General features: G+C 37.0%; 3 protein-coding genes across 14 annotated transcripts in view; 2 read left to right on the forward strand and 1 right to left on the reverse strand.

The window, feature by feature from the left end:
- Positions 1-1,883: 1,883 nt before the first annotated feature.
- RpS17 (ribosomal protein S17) lies at positions 1,884-3,102 on the forward strand. The gene is made up of 2 exons (XM_022787627.2): positions 1,884-2,161; positions 2,776-3,102. Exons 1-2 carry the CDS (start codon positions 2,007-2,009, stop codon positions 3,014-3,016), a joined length of 396 nt encoding a protein of 131 aa, XP_022643362.1. The 5' UTR covers positions 1,884-2,006; the 3' UTR covers positions 3,017-3,102.
- Positions 3,103-6,242: 3,140 nt separating this feature from the next.
- On the reverse strand, positions 6,243-13,937 carry LOC111249312 (ubiquitin-associated domain-containing protein 2-like). Of its 3 annotated transcripts, none has more exons than XM_022803031.2 (7): positions 13,727-13,937; positions 10,114-10,208; positions 9,691-9,810; positions 9,231-9,340; positions 7,484-7,723; positions 6,958-7,177; positions 6,243-6,811 (listed from the first exon to the last, which is right to left on the reverse strand). In XM_022803031.2, the coding sequence occupies exons 1-7, from the start codon at positions 13,764-13,766 to the stop codon at positions 6,704-6,706; spliced, it is 933 nt and encodes a 310-aa protein (XP_022658766.1). In that variant the 5' UTR covers positions 13,767-13,937; the 3' UTR covers positions 6,243-6,703. The 3 variants fall into 3 exon arrangements, with proteins under 3 accessions (XP_022658766.1, XP_022658757.1, XP_086834195.1); XM_022803022.2 differs by having other exon boundaries at positions 10,087-10,208; positions 13,727-13,935; XM_086978069.1 differs by lacking the exon at positions 13,727-13,937 and adding an exon at positions 11,242-11,326 and having other exon boundaries at positions 10,087-10,208.
- The window catches only part of LOC111249290 (uncharacterized), a 13,573-nt gene continuing 6,167 nt past the window's right edge, over positions 12,088-19,493 (forward strand). For 5 of the 10 annotated variants that reach the window (XM_086978060.1, XM_022802965.2, XM_022802973.2 and 2 more), the window contains exons 1-2: positions 14,123-14,422; positions 15,686-16,031. In XM_086978060.1, the coding sequence (XP_086834186.1) occupies positions 15,713-16,031 (319 nt within the window). In that variant the 5' untranslated portion in view covers positions 14,123-14,422; positions 15,686-15,712. Of the gene's footprint in view, positions 12,335-14,122; positions 14,423-14,450; positions 14,566-14,973; positions 15,246-15,685; positions 16,032-19,493 lie in introns of those variants that run through there. The other 5 variants (XM_022802943.2, XM_086978058.1, XM_086978059.1 and 2 more) reach the window with 5 other exon arrangements.

A 19,493-nucleotide genomic window follows, 5' to 3' on the forward strand; every position in this document is an offset into this window, starting at 1 on the left:
AGAAATCGTTAAGGTCGCGTGACGAAAATTTCGAGTAAACACAGATTGTTTTGTGTAGCAGAGGCTCTTACTCTACATTTCAAAGATTAGATCCAAATTCACCATAAATATTTGATGTTAGCATGCTTAAATCTTCAAAGTATTTAAAAATTCTCGCTAGAAGCCACAAAAACTGGGTTGAAAGGTAGGAAACTGGAAGAGTTGCTCCAATTGGCAATAAGGACTAGGGCAATAGGAGGCTAAAGTAAGAAAAAAAATCACTTAACCACCTTATTATATAAATATAGTCGAATTAATTATTAGTAACCAGGAAATGGACGTATATATATAAGAAATGATGCATAATGAAATGGGGAACGTATTGATATACCACTGATCAACAGGTTTGCCTGAGGATAGCACATTTAGATCCTGTAACCTAATGAAGTTACAGCTCCAAATATATCCCAGCGTTTTTTAACAGTCTGTCAAAAGCGACTTATCATCCCTTAATGGCGTAAGATCTTAGCACCTTAGTCCCCTTTGTACACAAAAAGAAAGAAAAAAACAATCATCGAAGGTCAAACAACGCATTAAACTATAGGCATAATTTTTACAATCGCCATCAGATTATTTTTTCCTGATACGATCTCAAGCGCCTGCTTCGTTCCAACTAACGTATACTATCGTCTATGACCACTACTAAGAATGCCTTCCCAGTGACTCTGCTACACAGTTTTGACCATATTGGGCATGCTTCATCTCTGACAGATGTTTACAATTTGTAAACGACTTGTGCCACTGCTATTCATACAGAATATCGCTGTTAAGCCGGACGCGCAAATATTTGATATTACTCAAGTTGTTTCACAGGGACATGACATCCAGGAATATTTTTCGTCGTCTTTCCCGGAAGTTGCACCAAACTCATCAGTTATACGATCAGTTAACGCGATAGCTTTTAGAGATCACAAAAACCTTAGATATAGTTGATTCACACAGAACTTCGACATAAACTATATGTAAGAACATATAAAATAACTCCAAATGCTCTACCTCAGCCAATTGAGTATTGGAATAAAAAGTTCCGGTTCATCTTTAGATAAGTTTCCAGTGCTCAAATTTCATACGATCTTTGCACAGGATGATGAATATTAGACCAAACATTTTTGACCGGTGGCTCAATATTAGTAAAACGGGGCACACCCTTACAAGCAAGAATCATTGAACGTATACTGTAAAGTTATAAGCGAGAAACCACCGTAATCAAAACATCACCGTCTTCGTTATAGTGCAGCTAACAATGTGTTTGCCAAGTAAATTTAGATATACATTGTACTAAAAGTTCGAATACGGACATTGACACGTTATTTTATGCTTGGAGCCACCTGTTCGATACGCAGTCTAATACAATATGGCGTATAATATAAACAATACAAATTTATAACCAGCTGGAGGCATGGTGCGCTGCTTAAATGTAGTGTTAACGGCATTTTCATGGTCATTAACAGCAGTCCATACATATATAAAATCAAGGCCTAAGGATGCTTGTGGGTGACTTACTGCAATTCTCTATCATCTTTTTTGTAACAGTATAATTTTAAAGCGGTGACATAAGTGATTTAACTTACGTAACATACAAGTGTGAAAAATTAACAGAGGGCATTTAAACACGCCCGCCTTTGCAGTCGTTTTTCGAAAAATTTCCTACCTATGCTTCAAATAATTAAAAAATATTTCAATAAATAGGTTTACTTATTCAGTGTCGTTCGAAATTTATATATATATATATAAACTTAGAATTATATATGTAGATTACTGCAATTTATTATTCAACGTTGTGCGTAGAAGAATTTCGAAAATGTCGACATTGTCTGCTCCTGAACAACAAACAACCAACTGGTTCCGGTTTCGAAAGGTCTTTTTCCGCTTTGTCGGAGTCAGGAAAGCCACGTTTTGGGTTGTTTTATGTGAAAATTCAGGAATTAGAGCCATTTTTGTCACGTTTCGCAATACCAGTGCAAGCAATGGGTCGTGTGCGGACCAAGACAGTAAAGAAGACGGCTCGTGTCATGATAAATTGGCACTACACGAAGTTAACGTTGGAGTTCCATACAAACAAGCGTGTTTGTGAAGAAATCGCCTCTATTCCTTCAAAGCCACTCCGCAATAAGATTGCCGGGTAGGTTGAGTTAAGCTGCCTCAATGGATTTGGACGAACTTAATGTATTATGCGGAGCAACCGGCTTAAGTGTATCCAGTTAATACATTTGCTTGTGAGAATATATGATTAGAGGATTGTTGACAGTTCTCAGTAGCAACATCTTGCGGCTTTTGTTGGCAAAATCCTATTAACTTCACGCAAAAATTATGACAACACAATTCCTTGCAGTCAACGATTAGGATCTATAAAAGTGCAGCATCGCATTCACTATTCAGAACATTATTCTCTGTTCGACAATATACAGAAGCGTGTATCAGCAAGTAAAACGAAGTTACAATTTGAGGCGACAATCGCCAATTCGGCTGGCGAAGTAATCATTAAGCGTGATTTTTTCCTATGACGACTTGCTCTAAAAACCTAGATTAACAATTATTTAAGAATCATTGCTGTAGTATGTCATGCATGTATGGGCCTAATGGGAATTGGTTTTGCTTTGAAGTTGCACGTCAGAACGTCAAATATCAATTTAAAACAGACTATTTTGTGTTATAGTTGTGTTAAAAATTGGAGCTGTTGCAAAACCTTCAGAATGTAATTTGCGTTCCATTGTGTTCCATTCGTGTTTTCCGCAGTTATGTGACACATCTGATGAAGCGCCTGGAGCGCGCCCCTGTGCGCGGCATATCTATTAAATTGCAAGAAGAAGAGATGGAACGTCGTGACAACTACGTTCCTGAAATATCGTGTCTTGAGCAAGACACGATTGAAATCGACTTGGATACAAGTGAAATGCTTAAGGCACTCGACATAAACCCGTCCAATGGTTTACGCGTTGTTGGTGTCGGGCCTCAGCCAGAAGGTTATCGTCGCTAAGCGTTATTAAAAAATGAATCCGTTGGTAAAGCAAGCTCGAGTCAATAAATAAACGCTATGACGGAACTATGACGCTCAGTGGTGAATTTGCGTTTTATTATTTCATATTTACATATTGTGAGTAGATTAGCTACCGTATCTTACATTAGAATAATGGCGAAATATTCCAACACACCGATAAACGAGTAATTTATACAAGGAACACAAACAAGTAAACCTAGAGAACTCGGAACATTTCTAGCTTGGCTGGTTATTTGCAAATACCCGATGTAGCTCATCATAGCTTTGTAGCAGGATTAGGATCGGTCGCAAATACCAAGTTCTGAAAATATTCAATTTTGAAATTTACTTGAGTTGGCTTAAAATCTAGGTCTTGTTGTTTATTTTTTAAAGGGTTTCGCTGATGACTAAAAAAGTGAATAAGCATATTGGGTTTTAGCTTGACTCCTTTTTCTATTTTTTGAAGTTTCCTTGTAAAATTCCATAATATAGCTTTTGTTTTGTTAGTTTCTAAAATTGTTAAATGAACTGACATATGGTTACACGTTTTTCAGTATATAGGTTTTACATCATACGCGAAATGATAGATTTTCATTTATCAGGGTCTGCATATTTCTCTACTAGGCAATGTGTGAGACACCACGCGGCGTCATGCGCTACCATACTTTCATTGACTAGCCTCTCCGATCGGACGTACCGATAATAAAATTAAAAACTGTTGAGTATACACACATTCTTAAAATATAATTTTATTTTTTCAAACACAGAGTAAATCCATAATTCGGGAATATTTTTCTATTAAAAGAATTTTTTCCTTGTAGCCAGCTCTAAATAATACAGATATTCATATGAGGACTAGAAAACCGTTGAGTCTTTTATTCTTATACTTAGACAATAAAATCGCTTGAAAAAAGCTTAGCACAGGTCAAGGCTTCGCGCTTAGTGCACTTTGAAGTAAATGAAAAATAAATGTTTGTTTAGAAAAATTGTCGAAAATATTTGTTTATACTGAAAAATTATAATTGATAACAGGTGCGAAATAAAAGAAACGCTACAAAAATAGAAATCCTAAAACATCATTTAAAACAAAACATTTCGAAGTTAAAGGAAATCGAAGTAATGAATATGCACGCCTATGCTTGCGATGATAAAAAATGCGTAGGGTAGAAACAAAACGTAGACTACTTGAATTTACTGTCACACAAATTGTGTAATGCTTGCTTATCGGTGGCAGCTGCCAAAAGATCCAACCATGGCTTGCTGCAACCAAAGGAATGGCGGCGCAAGCAATTGGGCAGAAAATTGAAGTGCTTTTCGTGACCACAGAAAATAAGTAATCTTAGCTTATTTTCTACGAATAGGTTTAGCATATTTTTTTCAGAAACGGCAGCCCGTGTAGAACGTCCGCTTCAAAGGATCTATGCGAAAAATGAGTGGGTATGAAAAAATAGGCTGCGGTGGAGTGAACGTTTGCAAAACAGAAGTGCACAGATGACCAGCATTTAGATGGGTGATGCGTTTTCGTACCAGTGTCTGCATGTGTGTATAGTGTTAATGAAGATCAGCGTAGGACAGAAACACTAAAAAAAGTTGCATTACATTAGAAATCACCCTGTAAATGAAAACCACCTAACGTGCGTCCCCACAAAACTGTCACCATTATTTACCCGAATCGTCTTTAATTCGTAGAAGCATCACTTAATCCGCTTTGGTTCTTAGTAATTTTTATGAGGATTTTTTAAAGTACTAAGCACAAAGAATAGTCTTCTAAAAACGTTTTTGTCTCGTTTAATGCTCTGACAACTATTTAAAAACAGCATGTTAATCTGTCATAGAAATGCAAGCTATAGCTGGTAGATCTAATACCATCAATGAACGTGTTTGGCATTGTTTCAGATGTTCGATTTTCAAGACTTATAGCCATACATTTCTTCCTAAGCCTTTCACAAGCTAACGGCTCATTAACTGTTCGAGGTTTATGCTACCAATTTTATTGTTTTTCATAACTCTGAATCTGATGTCATCTCTTTCGGTCTTTTTACGCTAATACTAGGTTTTTTCATGACGCTTAATGGGCTCTGCAATTACTTTAGTAATATTTAATTCAGACGTTATGCATAACCTTCGCTTGACAGGAAAGAGAGCATATGAGAAGTAATTCTCCAAGTGCTCAGTTTTCATAAGGTCATTTTATTTTATCTAACTCGGTGCTACTATTTGATGAGTGAGTACGAATGAATTCTGTCATTTATTGCAATAAGTGCTTATTCTGGCTTCCCATTTGTGACTCGATTGCCCTGGTTAGCGCTCCTGCACAGCTGGTTCAAATCTATGCGCTGGCGATACTTCTTTGCATAACCATTTAAATGTTTTGTTCTTTGCTTATATTAACTAGTAGCGTCTTCATCGCACCCCCAAGTTCGTCGACAAGCCATTACATTGTTACAATTGTAGCATAAGTGCGTGCTTCGATCTGATGACGATGATGTTAACATAGCGTACAAAACAGCAGACATTATAGCTTGGGTATTTGACATGCACAGAACAGTGAGCAGGTGAAGCATTAAAATGTTGTCTTATCTATAGAATAACTTGAAATAGACAATGCAAGTGACCATTTCGGTGTGCGTTGCGAATACTACTTCGGCTAATCATAAGTTGAGAAATGTAATATTCTCATAGTGAAGTTTTCCAAAAAAAAGACTGTTTTAAGTATGACTATTGGTCGGTTTAAACCCTGAATTGGAGATGCAATAGCGATAAATAGTGGTTATACGAATAAATTTGACCCCCCAAAAAGGGACATTTGTAAAATGTACAAAATATCCGTTTTTGTAAGATACAATTAGATATCTTTTGGTATAAATTAGATAAGAACTCATAGTGACGCAATTCCGGTACCAAGTAGACCATGCTATATATACTTATATTTATATACGTTTTTATATTATTTCTCCTACAACCTTTTTTCTTTTTTTGTCGCCTTGTCTTTTTGCCACTCTATTATATCTTACGTCATTCTATCCATGCAAGTTTGCCTCTTATCTACCTTTTTATCTAGCTTTTGCTTGGTCTCTTACTTGGTATGAAGTGCACAGATCGGCTGAAGTGGGTGGATCTCTCACTGCGAAAGCCAGAACCTGTTGGTTCAAGCATTTCAAGGTGACGAAAATCCTTCGCTACTGGAGCACTAAATTATACTTTATCGATAGGAAAAACATCTATATACGACGTTTAGAATTCATTTATTTTTTTTTATCATATTTAGCCAACATGTTAATGCCATACTCTTCACATCTTTCTATAAATAACATGTACTATATATATTACATTGCGCTTGAATATGCCATAAATTCAACTTATAAAGGAGGACCCATAAATGGACAAACCTAAATATTTCTACAAATAAATTTAAACAAAGTAGGCCTGCTACTTACAAAACTATAACGTCCCATACTGCCTTAAACCTCTGCTTGCTTCACGACATCTTCACTTAGTTCAAATTGTGTCTCTATAGCACGCAGCATAGAATGCTGCAATTAATCAGCAAATTTAGCACGTTTACTGTAATATTATTTTTGACAACATTTGCAAGTAAAACGAAAAAATTCGGTTTTATGAGCAGTATTCCCGTTTCATAAAACAAGCTTCTAACACTACACGAACAATAATTACAAATTTTAACAATTATTGACTGAGAAGTATGTTCGTCGCCATTTGAAGGTTGTTGTTTGTTGTCTGCAGCGCTTCTACTGCATTCTCCCGAGCGAAGCCCATTTCCGTCAATTGAGTTACCTGGATAATAAAATGACCATAAAGTTTACCTACTCATCGCGTATGCACTTCATGCATCAACAGTCATACGACCTCCAGAGATATATACTCTATAATTATATTTTTGACTAGTGTACAGCGTCAGCTGATTAATTTTTAAAACTCACCAGTTCTTCAGGTGGCATGATTATGTTTCGCTGAGTGGCGCCGCTTGCCAGCCCCTGTCTAATATGATGCTGCTGGGCGAAAATTGCCGAATTGTAAATCATCTGTTGGTCTAGGAACTCTGCATGCATGGTGCGCTGTACTTCTAAAGTGGCACCAACTTTTCTCGTGGATACTTCACATGGCCGCCATGGGAACAGGCGTCGCGGCAAACGAATTAAACTAAAATGCCAAAGGGATGTTATATGTCAATAATACCAATACTAACATTGGGATTATAATTTATACATGATAGTTGCTCTCAGAGTAGATAGAATATTAGCAGTTATCGTACCTGATGCTTGCATCCATGATACGCGCATCTCTATCTACCGAAGGAGTGCTTCTTCATTAAAAAACACTTTTTTAGATCACCGCGTACCAAACACTCGCTAAAGCATCGATTTACTAGGCAATTTAGCATTTACCGCAATGAAAATAAAACCGTAGTAAACATATGTATACATTTAAGTGACAGTTCAAGGTTACCTTCTTAGACATAGGAAGTTTTCCCTAAAAAGTGCCCCTGCGAACATCGCGCATCCGACGGCGAAATAGGCCCTCGGGGGAGCGAACACAAGGTCGATCGCAACAATTGTGATCACCAGAAGTGGGGTAACCAGTGGAGAATCTGAGGAAGCTGCCGCGGTCGGATGCTGTGATGAAGATCTTGACACTGGGGGAAATTCTGCGATAAACCACTGCAAAAGAGGGTAAACTGCGAAAAAACTTCGCGTAGGGAAACACGGCCATAACAATGTACAATTTAAATATTACATATACCAATACTTTAAAGAAAAGTAATTATGACACTTCTGGTATTATATGGATCAAGAGAGAAGCCTCCTATAATAATCACATTTCGGTTATTCTAAATAAAGTATCGATTTTACATGACATAAATATAATAAACAAGTCGTTATATATAATTAGGACCGGGTGATTGTCGCCGCTCAACCTGTTTTATAACTATTAGGGTTAGAAGGGTCTAGTTCCGTACATGAGAGGTTTTAATAATACCTTGGACGAAGTGAAATAAATTTAATTTATTTACTGAGTGAACCACAAGTATAAAAAGGCGCAAGCTTGCCTTCATCATAAATTCATTCATAAATCATACGTACTCTTTCAACTACATAAACACCGCGAATAGGAGCAAATTTTTTATAATTGTTCATAGCGGATAAATTTGCCTGTAAAAGCTCGGTAAAATTGTACATAATAATTTTCACGGCCAACAATGTAAGCGATAAACAGATGCTAGCTCAAAGCCTGTTAGAATGTAAAAGCCCCAGGTATTAGCCGATATATTGTTAGTCTCCGACCAACGACATAGTTGTTCACAATTTGATGGCAGCGAGGAGGCTCACAGCCCATTAAACCTGTCGAAACGACTCGAAGATCGGTTAGCTGTTGGTCCAGCCTATTCCAGCTCAAGAGTAGAGAATGGGGGACCAAGAACACGAAAGCCACCTTCTGAGCGTCGCAACAGGTTAGGTCCCGCCCTAGAAGTAATCCAGCAATCACCCTCTCGAATGCGTGCCCTCGCTGGGCCTCTAACGATGTCGATACTTTCGCACTCCTATTTGTCATCGTTGTGTATACCCTGCGTCTTCTCGCTCTAAAGAATGGCGACTTCATGTATGTACTTTGTATACACAAGTACAAAATCGCCACTGTTTAAACTGAGAAGGCGCTGAAGTCATACGACGACGATATAAACGTTATTTAATGAGACGACTTATTTTATAAAATTACATTAATATAAACGTATTTCATAGAGGACATTGGAAGGAGGATCTTGCGCTAGAGTTATTCACATTGACCGAATCCCCTGAGATTACAAAGGTAGAGTTCCCTCAAGAGTAAAAAAAAAAACACTCGCCCAATTAGCACTGTTCTCTACGAACTCCATTTCGACATCAGTTCAAATGCGAACAGCTGGACTACTGCTAGATAAGGAGAAAAATCTCCATCAGAAAACTTCGTGTTATCAAACATTAAGGCAGGCATTAATAACTTATTATAGTTGGTAAAATTATTCACAACTATTCATGCTGTACTCACTGCAGCCGTTGTTATTCAAACTAATATAAAGTTAAAATCGCTTTATAAATAAGGCTAAACAACTAAATATCGGTAGGCGATAGCCATGATATTACATTTTTACTGTACGTTATGAACTAAATATGATCGCAGGCCACGTAACTGCAGCAGTAGTATCGCAAATACGTACGGTCCTGAAGGCACAACACTAGGTAAATAGTCGGGCAACCAAAATGAAAGAAGACTCATCATGCTCCATTCGACGGCGCACGTGAGAATCAGATGACCCAAAAGCAAACTCTGGAAGGAAAATTATGTGAGGTTAGTAAGGAATTATTTTAAGAGCATGATTACGGAAGGGATAAAAAACAAATTTTATTTGTAACATTCCCGAGAAAGGCTTGTGTCGAGAGCTCTTCGGTAGTTAACCGAAGATTGTCGTAGGGCATCCCTTCGCTAAGCCAGCGCAACACGACGGATTTGATGGATGGTGTACGGGCTATAGCCATGAGACCAGAAGGTGTTTATCTGAATCAGAATTAAGCTTTTATACGATAAGCTAATAGAAATGGCACCAAATTTGTGGATTCTCCATCCTTTGCGACAAGTTATCTAAGAAAAATTTAAATGTACTTTTGTCTTGAACTTACCGTAAACCGTCCTGTTCCTAGCCGTCTCTCCACGCCGCGGAAATAGAATATGAGTATCGCACAACTAAAGAGATCTCGATTTTCGAGGAAGCATAACTTCGAAGTCAAAATTCTCCACAACTTCAAGCAGACCAATGCAGCAAAATGTAAACTGTGTGTAAGAACCTTAGATATTTGGAAGGAAGTTCTGTCCGGCAGGGGAGGTTACCATTCTATCTAGGGCTCTTAACACCAGTCTTTTCGATTCGGTTAGCAATGTCTAATAAGTCCAAAGAGCAATCAAAATAACAATCATTATAGGTATGCCGACATAAAAATTTATGTAGACCTTCGTGTGTTAACGATTGTCACGCAGTATATAAATGCAAAGTGCATACAATCATCGATGCAAGATACCTGACCTCCGCTGAGAATTGTATCTACATTATATTCTAGAAGTTCCACGTCAATAGGAAGCCAGCACGCTGTCCGGAGCACGCCCAATGATGTAAGTAGAGCAAATGAAACCGGTGCATTCTCTGAAAGAAATACATAATAGGTAATCTTACGTTATTCAATATTCACAACAACCATCTGATTATCTCTATCAAACTCGTATTCAAGTAGGGGTAAGTGGCAGTATATAGAACCATTACATAACTGTTATAAAGATTACAGTTTTAGTTTAATTCAACTATTTAAACAAATCGTGAGGAAGTAAGCCAATGACATTGTTTATTTTTCTAATTGGACCGCCTCAACTGTGTCATTGTAGATCGATACGAAAGCGAAACCGCCCGCACGAAATGAATTGCATTGAAATAAGGACCCTTACTATTAGTAAGTTATCCGTAGTTTTAATATATTACTATATTTGAGAAAGTTATCCAAAAAATGCTTGATCACTCTATAGCTAAAAAGTCTTTTTTAACTTTTCGTTTGGTTTAGACAAGCCACAACATTTCCAGAAGCATTCATAAAAATATGGGATGTCTACTATTTCCAGTCAGCCTTGCCCACCGCTTCGGTAAAACCAGAATTTACTGAAAAGGGTTTTTTTAGTTGCGGCATATTAGTCTAGAGAACCATTTAGTAAGCGAAATTTTATTGCAGCAGATGATAACCGGATATAGCAAGGGCTTAAGTTATATGGTGGCTTAACACCTAAAGTTGGAGATTTGGTTTAATGTGATGCATATCTCTATGATAGCTAGAAGAACAAACTGGTTCATGTATCAACAGGAAACGCAGCGAGCTAGTTAAAATGCGAAGTTTATGCCTCCACATATAGGCATCGTAACCGTTTATTACAGCCTATGTAACGTGTCATTATTTGGGTGTATGAAAACGAGCTATTTTCATTTGGTTTCATATTTAATAGAATGATATTTAGCCTCGGCAAAGGTAAACTCTCTACTTATAGCATAAACGAGCTTCCAAATAATACCCCTTCTGTGTAATGCAATAACAATGCGTATTACCCTACTATTCTAGCATCGATGTGCAGTGGTACCCGTTTGGTAGCTATGTACAAGCACTGGGGCTTTTTTGATAGAACTTGCTTTGGCTCACCAAAAATCCTTTTACGCTCGTCGATGGAAGCGAGTCCTACTTTTGTACACAGTAGTGAACGGAGTGGCATGAGGGTTTCTCTACGAAACGTCAGAAAAGTCCAGCTAGATCTAAAAGCCTTCTTTATCAACTTCACCCACGTCTATGAATCGAGTTCTCCAGCCGCAAGTTCGGCTGAATGCTTAGCTAAGCAAAACCTATTCTGTATATGTAGTAGTAAAAAAATGTATTCTCTGGAAAAAAAAGTTGGACTTGCTAACTGTGTGATTGGGATCATCTTGCTGTTGGTTGACTTTGTTGTAATCGTCGTTTGCAGTAATATAATTGCTAAGAATTGCAAAAGCCACGTCTTTTTAAACGCTCTCTTTGATTAAGATCGACACCGCTTAAAACGTTGCTGGTCTCGAGCCCCATTATATGACCGTCGGCTGATAACATCCATCTGACGTGACAAACTTCTGGTCTGCTTCCAGCTACTTTTTTGACGTCAAACTGAGGCGTTAGAGTCTTGCCGAGTTTGCTTATTGTCGAAGCGAACACATGAGTAATAATAATAATAACAATAAGTGAACAACAGTAACCCAGTCTGTGTTTCCGTACTTCTGTCGGTAAGTCTACATCGACAATAACCTCACCTTCACTTATGGATCTGAGTCAACTCTATTCGTTAGACTCGAGCTTATCGAACCAGTTTTTTTATGCAAAATAGCAAATTATCAAATCCGTTCTCGTGTGTGTTAGCCGTGATTCGCGTTAGTTGATTTATCGCTCGGTGTCTATCTCATTGTTGTCGACATCACCTGAGATAACTTCCTAGATGTTTACCTTACGCGGCCATGCTCGAGATAGATGTCCTGCGTCATCCGCAGCGGGAGCTTTCAAGAGACTATCAAATACGTTGTAATGGCGCTGCCCTGCTGCCTTCTTGCTGCTTACGTCACTGCGGTATATCCACAAAGTGTCATACTTCGCTAGGTGGCGCCTGCTAGTGGAGAAAGGTCCCAACTTGGTGAGCGTACTGCTGAGCTTAAAAATCCTGGGAGAAGTTCCAGCGCCACTTGTGAACAACCCACGTTAAGTACCTGTTACAGCCGTACGTAGGAAAGATTCGGCCCTGCTGTAACTAACTTTATAACAGTTGCAGCACACCTTACTATCATATCGTGGTCTCTTGCTGAGTCTTGAGGGCATTAACCCTTAAGTTAACTGATTCTTGTACCCGTTGTTCGAAACGCATAAATCAACGTCTTTTGCAAGCGCTGTCATTTGCTTGTATTATGGCCTAACTGATTCGTAACTGAAGAAATAGAAATCCAAGCGAAGTTTATTGGATATTCGGTTATTGCTGTTCCTGTCTATTTTCAGTTGGAATGTAGTGATCCGCGTTCGTATCGCATACCGATTAGTCCTAGCAGTGATCTTTAATGTAGCAGTTAATCTATCAACTTTGAACGTAGGCTAGCACGGACAACTGTTTCCACTTGTTGTATACTAGCCTTAGCGTTATGACTGATGAACTATAGCTGTGCTGTACCAAAAGAACGAGCATATGTGAAAGGCTGCGGAAGCAGTGTGGTTTCTTTTAAAAGCTGCTTTGAGATGTTCTTTTTGTCATCTAAAAGCCTGACATAAGCCACGGCACTGATGTCTGCCTCCAATTTTTCTTTGTAGGCTATATTATTTTGCTGCTAATCGTTTTAAAGGTTATTTCTTTCAATATATTAACTTCCTAAATAAAATAAGACACCGCTAAGCTACGGAGATGATAGCTGATTTTCTTACTGCTTTGGTATTTTGTATAAAGACTACTTTCGCAAATATCTTTATATTTTCATTTTATTTTGTTATATTTTATTTTATTGTATGTATAAGCAAATCTGGCATAAGCTAAACGAAAATCGTAACAGCAAAGCTAAGCAATAATACTTAGGCAAGCCTTTATATATTTCCATCATTGACTTTTGGCCATATTCCATTAGGAGAACGAAAGTCACAATGTACCATTGCTGTCAGTTTTAGGTTTTTCCGAAAAAGGTTAAAATGTCATTAAGGAATTATTTCGCGGCTTTTCGTAATCTCATATTGTTTTTCCGAATTCGGCAATAGCAGTGGATATGCATTTTAAACCGGTAGTGTGCAAGGCTTATTCCAGTTGGCCAGAAGCGTGCGGGGAATGTAGGCACACAAGTTTTAAAGGACTACCAAGTTTAATATCAACAAAGCGAAATTTAACTCAAAGAAACGTTATCACATGTTAGTATTGCGATATGATCGGTTTCTTTTGCGACCAGTGATAAGTAGACGGGTTTCCCAAAGAATATGATTCTAACTTACAGCTAAATTTTATCATTCACACTAACGCTTCCGTCATCGAGCCATTTGTTAGATTGTAATAAAGTTCCACAGTAATATATATGAATTGCGTATGGATCTCTATTTCTTTATCAAGCTTATATATATACGTTTAAAACGCCGTTTGTCTCACCAAATATAGGCCCATTTTCTGGACATCCGTGTGACTGCATATTACTGCGGAAGCTTCAATTGCGTTTTTTAGTAGATAGAAATCAAATATGCGAGGTAAAAATCTTGTGAATTTTTTTTAGAAGTCTCTCGGCATACAATTTGACACATATGCGTCACAAATATTTCATGTCCTATACGAAACACTGTTCGATGAAGACATAACTATGGCGAAATCAACACCTAACCATTAGCTGAAAGTTGGTAAACATTCACTAAAGGCACACCAGTGATTCGTCAAGACATTCAACGCACGGAATCCTGAACAAAGAGCACATTAGCGAAGTGAACACTTGCAGGATACTGCATACGAATCTAAATGTAATCTAAATGAAATAAATCAAATTTGTCCTGAAATGTCCAAGACTTAGTAGTGTTGCTTGTTTCTCAAGTCTGTAATCTGAATATTACTTTTCAATCCTAGATGAAATTACGTTACTTAATGTTCTCTCTGTTACTAGCCGCTTCATGAGATAAACAATCATCCCGGCGCGAGCATCGTTTCGAAAGGCTGTTCCAAAGAACTGATGAAAAGCGACATGGAAAGTGGAACCTATAGCTTTGAACGCAGTTGTTTCATGAACCGTGTCAACATTGCTCATTGTAACAAACAAATCATTTTTGGAGATGCGGAAGTGTGTTTTGCGTATATGTACACGTAAGTCATATGCACATACGATTCATTTCTAGTGGTAGCTTGATTTAAACTCGTCAGAGCCTAGATATCTATCTAATACGTACATAAATTAATCCCATATGAGATTTGTTATCCGCATGACCAGCCATGGTTAATTTGTGTAGGTTTGTGATTTTTGGAACTTAATTTTTCTAATTTTAAATAGATCACTAAGAGTTTTAATTTTAAAATCAGGGAGCATATATAGCGCTGCATAAGATATTTTCTAGGAGATATAATAGTAGTGACCATACGTTATTGTTAAGTTACTATTTTAAAAGCTAAAATTACAGTTTGACTTGACGCGAGTATGCAATTTCTATAGGATGCCTTTCGTGGGAATTCCTTTAATCTTTGTTCTCGAGCAATAATCTCTTGGCTACTGAGTTTCATTTATCTGTCGCAGCTGTGTATACCCGAAACCGCCTAAAGTACCACTTATTTAGTCTGGCAACTATTTCAGTCTGTTTGTAAGTAATAAAGAAAAGGTGCTGCAAAACAGTTGGTCGAAGAGTACAATTCGCTATTATAAGGATTCAGTTCCAATACTATTAAATACGTAACTGTATATGTGTATGTGTGTGACCGTGCAAAGATATACTCCAGGGATAATCAAGGGGGTGGGAGACAATTGTTCGACTAGCTTCGACAGGAATATTTTGAGTTAGTGCTACATTGTATGGCCTGAAGCCAGCAAGCCCCAGCGCTCATGAAAGACTCAGCATCACAACAATGGGATTGGGCAAGTTCAAAACTGTTGTTCTGAACGAGATTAAGGACCGTGTATTAACTAAGCTGTGTGTAGGTGTGTTAATAAACACACAATATGTTTTCTCTCTTCGGCATACAATACGTATTGAATAATAGGAATTCAAACATGTAACGATAAGACCGACATAAACTTAGTACTAGCGATTTTTACTCATTTTAAAGATTTTAATGTGTGAAAAAAAATCTTCTCAAACAAAACAATTCTGCGGTAAATTAGGAGCAGCGTAAATTAAAAACTGAGCCGATAGAAAGCCGGTTTTCTTGTTTTTTTTTGGGGAAAAGATTTTCCAATCTGTAATCAGATTACGTGTTTGCAGCGTCACTCAATACTGAATCGCAATAGAATTAAGGTTAATTCATGCTGGCAATCTTCATCTTTATTCCATGGTTGGAGTTTAATAAAGGGTGGTCTTATAGGTCATCATATTTGACAACATACATCTAACCCGATGAGTGTTTTCCTCTTTGCTATAGAGTTCGGTGAGCAGAAGCATCTGTACCATGGAGACGAATTCCGAAGAGACGTTTCTTGTGGCTGATACATCTATTCTTGTTGGGGCCCTTCCGTTCATTCGCGCAGTCATTGAAAGTGAAGAATTACCCTACGTAGTGTACATCCCATACGTCGTTCTCACTGAACTGGATAAAGGCCGGACTGCGGCTCCTGTGAATCAATTGATCAGTCGGTATATGAGGCAGCAAAGTATGAGATTATTGGCTCAGAATGGAACTGATCACGATAAAGTGTTTGTGGCAAAGGGCATTGTAGTTACTAACGACGATTTGATTATGGGTGCAGCGCTTCAGTTGAAGGAGACAGGTGGGACCCTAATGACCATCATTCTTAATAAGTTTCACAATAATTAGAATTAAAGGCAATTAACACGCTTGGCTTTGTTTTTAGCAATACTGTTAGTGGATAACAATGTTACTCAAACAGTAAGCCATATACTTTGCGAATTAATTATTTTTGCCAGCGTTTATGCTTTCCATTACAAGTCGAGTGCCGTAAATTGCATTTCAAATATGCTCTGTTTAATTAATATATTTCACAATGAAAGCTTCAGGATCATATTTGCTAATGAATATCAAGCTTACCATACAACACCAATATGGAAATGTAATCTTGATACTGGTATTATGATTATATTCACTGATTAGTAACATATCCCAGATCTAGATAAAACGCTATAAATGGTTACAATTATTGAGAATTTTTTTATGTTTTTGTTAGCGAAATAGTAGATGTTGTTTGTTTATCTCAAAGATTGTTATCTCGGGTATTTGAGTATTTAAGCATTTACTCCAATTGCGTTTTTTTTTAATCTCATATTAACCTTGTTGAAAGGGTTGATAATGAATCATTGATTTATTATCTTATATTTCACTCAATTGGCAATTTATATGGTACACGCTGAGTGTATTTTTGTGCTTCTTAAAATTTCTGTACTTTTCAAATTTCGGAATAAAAAATACGCTTCGCAATGGTTACGCCTTTAAAAGTTTTGCGTATATTGTTATACAATTGCTTCGGAAACTTCTTGGCGATCCTAAAAAGAGATGTTTTAGAAATTGCCAATTTAATCCAGTCGCACTAGAGAATTCGATTTTAGTGGAAAATTTTTCTGGAAATGGAAAGTATTTTTTAAACAGCTGTGTTCTAGAACTAGCTAAAATTATGTGCGACACACTCGAACAATTTATTATGACTCCGTACACAGTAATAGTCGATGAGTTTTTTTTCTTAACTCGTTATTTGCAATAAGTATATTTCCGTGCTAGCTTTTCATTATGCTAGATCATCCTATAAGCATTCGAGTTAAAAAAAAAAGGACTTATATTCTTTTTATTGCTGAATTGAACTATATAGCGGTTCTTATTATGTATTTATGTTACGACAGTAACGATTTGTACTTTAAGACCCAAAATAAACGTCTATAATTGTCGTTGAATTGTTTTTAAAGGAAATACTCCTTGGAATATTGGATAGTCAAAAAAGTATTGGCGATTATTCTAGCTATGGATGGCTTGGAAATCATCTTAGGTAACATAAATCACGTACGATCGTCGTTGGTGTTATTTGAAAGCTGGATATTTATAATAATAATATAGAATCGCTGAATCTTTTTATATCCTTTATTTAAACTTAATATAGAGCGCCTTGCAGATAAATGAGGTAATAAAATTGTAAAATAGAATAATTTTACAATTTTATTACGATGAAGGCACACATATTGCTCAGGCCCATTAAAAAAAACTGTGTTGTTTATGGTCAAATTTATGTGTAATAGAAAGAAACTGGCTAAAGATAGTTCTGCCGCTTTCGTCCTGCAAATTTTAAGTAAAGGATGCTCCTTATAATGGCCAACCACTTATGAAAAAAATTTATGAAAATATTACAACAGTTGAGCAGGAGCAACATGCAAGTAGCCAGAATATTATCAGAGAATTAAACATCCATGATCCATAATATGCGAAAAAAAATGATCAAAGCGATCAAAAACTTCACAATTTGTCTAAAAAGACATGCTATGTGTTTGAGACGACTGGAAATGAAGCTGCTGCCACGTGAAAACGACTGATTAAGACCTCTCCTATAAATAAGATTACAACAAAGAACTGTCAACAGGAACTAGTGAACGGGGCATCGCGTCCTACTATAATAGACCATATATACCCTGGACTACCTGGCAAAAATTGAAAGAACCTGAATAGAAAGTTTAGATGCATTTGCCGTGTGGTCTAGATTTTACACTATCGGACTACTGTTTGTTTCGGAACTGTTTGTTCAGAACTACCTTGGTGGTGCTAATTTAGTTTTAATAGACGGATACAAAAATTGCTTGTCGCAGCTTTTCGCTTAAAAACCACAAAAGTTCTACGATAATGGGATTACAATGTTACCAGAATATTACAAAGGTAACTGAGTGACGAAAAATGACTGATCTCTTCGACTTGTGGACATTATCCAGAGTCAAAGTAAAAACAGCTGTTTTTGCCATACCCACAGATACAGCTCTAACCTGGCTAATGATAGCCTGTTATCCTACAAACTTAAAGGCGGAGATCCTGAATAAATAAAAAATCTGCAGATAATCTGTAAACGTAGAAAAAAAAAGATAGCGTAATTACATGTCAGTGAAATATCATATTCGAAAGTACGATGAGTTTGCAGAGAACGGTCTCCAGATTGTTTTTCAATATGAAGGAGACAAGACGCGCATATTTCTAGACTGTCGTTCGTGTGTAAATGCGCTTTTAATAAGCATTTTTGTCCTCCAAGTTTTATCGAGATTGATCTACGAGGCTACAAAAGTTACTCAAAAGTCACATCAAGAAACGCGAAAACAAATCGTTCTTTATAACATCTGATTAGTTAAATCTAAAAAAAATCCAAAACTAAGGAAACAAATCCACAATTGAAGTTAGCTAGTTTCTGCATTAAGATAACATGAATATAGGGCGTCATCTAAACGCGGGGTTCAAAAGCAGTCTCAAGAAACTGCATATTTATTTATGCCGCGTATGATTTGGTCTAACAGTAAGCGAACACAATTATATACACGTAATCTCAATCTTTGAAACTAAATTTCGGAACACGTCACTTAAAAAATCGAATATAAGTTCCTCGCATGCTGCTATATACTTTTTTGGCTACAGGAAATCGACAGTTAGTTTGTTAGAAATTGTCACACTACCCTAAAAACTTGGATTGCTTTAAAGCTTGAAAAGATGCATCAAAATACATATATGGCGGCACTGGTGTCTCGATAATTTAATATAGCTCTTATTTTAGAAAGAATCAAGAAGTTGACTGAATGACAGTTACATAAAGTAAAGCTTATCAGGGGCACTTTTACCGGTCTATTTAAAAACGTAGAAATGTAATATTTTCTGCTTGGCAGTTCTGATCTTTTGCATTGGTGGGAACCTTGGGCCGCTATCAGCCTAAAATTTAATTCCGCTAAAATTTTTAGTACGTAGCGTCTTTCAGCGACCCATTAATGAGTCCACACCTACCAATATCGTTTATGTTTGTTGTCAAGAAGTTATTCGCGGAATAAAGCAATCATATTTCGAAAATGACTAGTGAGTGCTTTAAATCCCAAATTAAAGCTGTAACCGCGATAAGTGGTGATTAGGTTGAATAATTATAGATTAATGACTATCATCAGGTATGAAACTTCCAGCATATGCAAAAAAATTCGTTGAAATATCAGTGGAGCTTACAGTACTAGGAATATAAAAAGAGGCTTCAGGCGTCGGAGATGTATGCAGGACA

Source organism: Varroa destructor, unplaced genomic scaffold (genome assembly GCF_002443255.2).
Source record: "Varroa destructor unplaced genomic scaffold, Vdes_3.0 BEIS01000001.1, whole genome shotgun sequence".
Lineage (NCBI taxonomy): Eukaryota > Metazoa > Arthropoda > Arachnida > Mesostigmata > Varroidae > Varroa > Varroa destructor.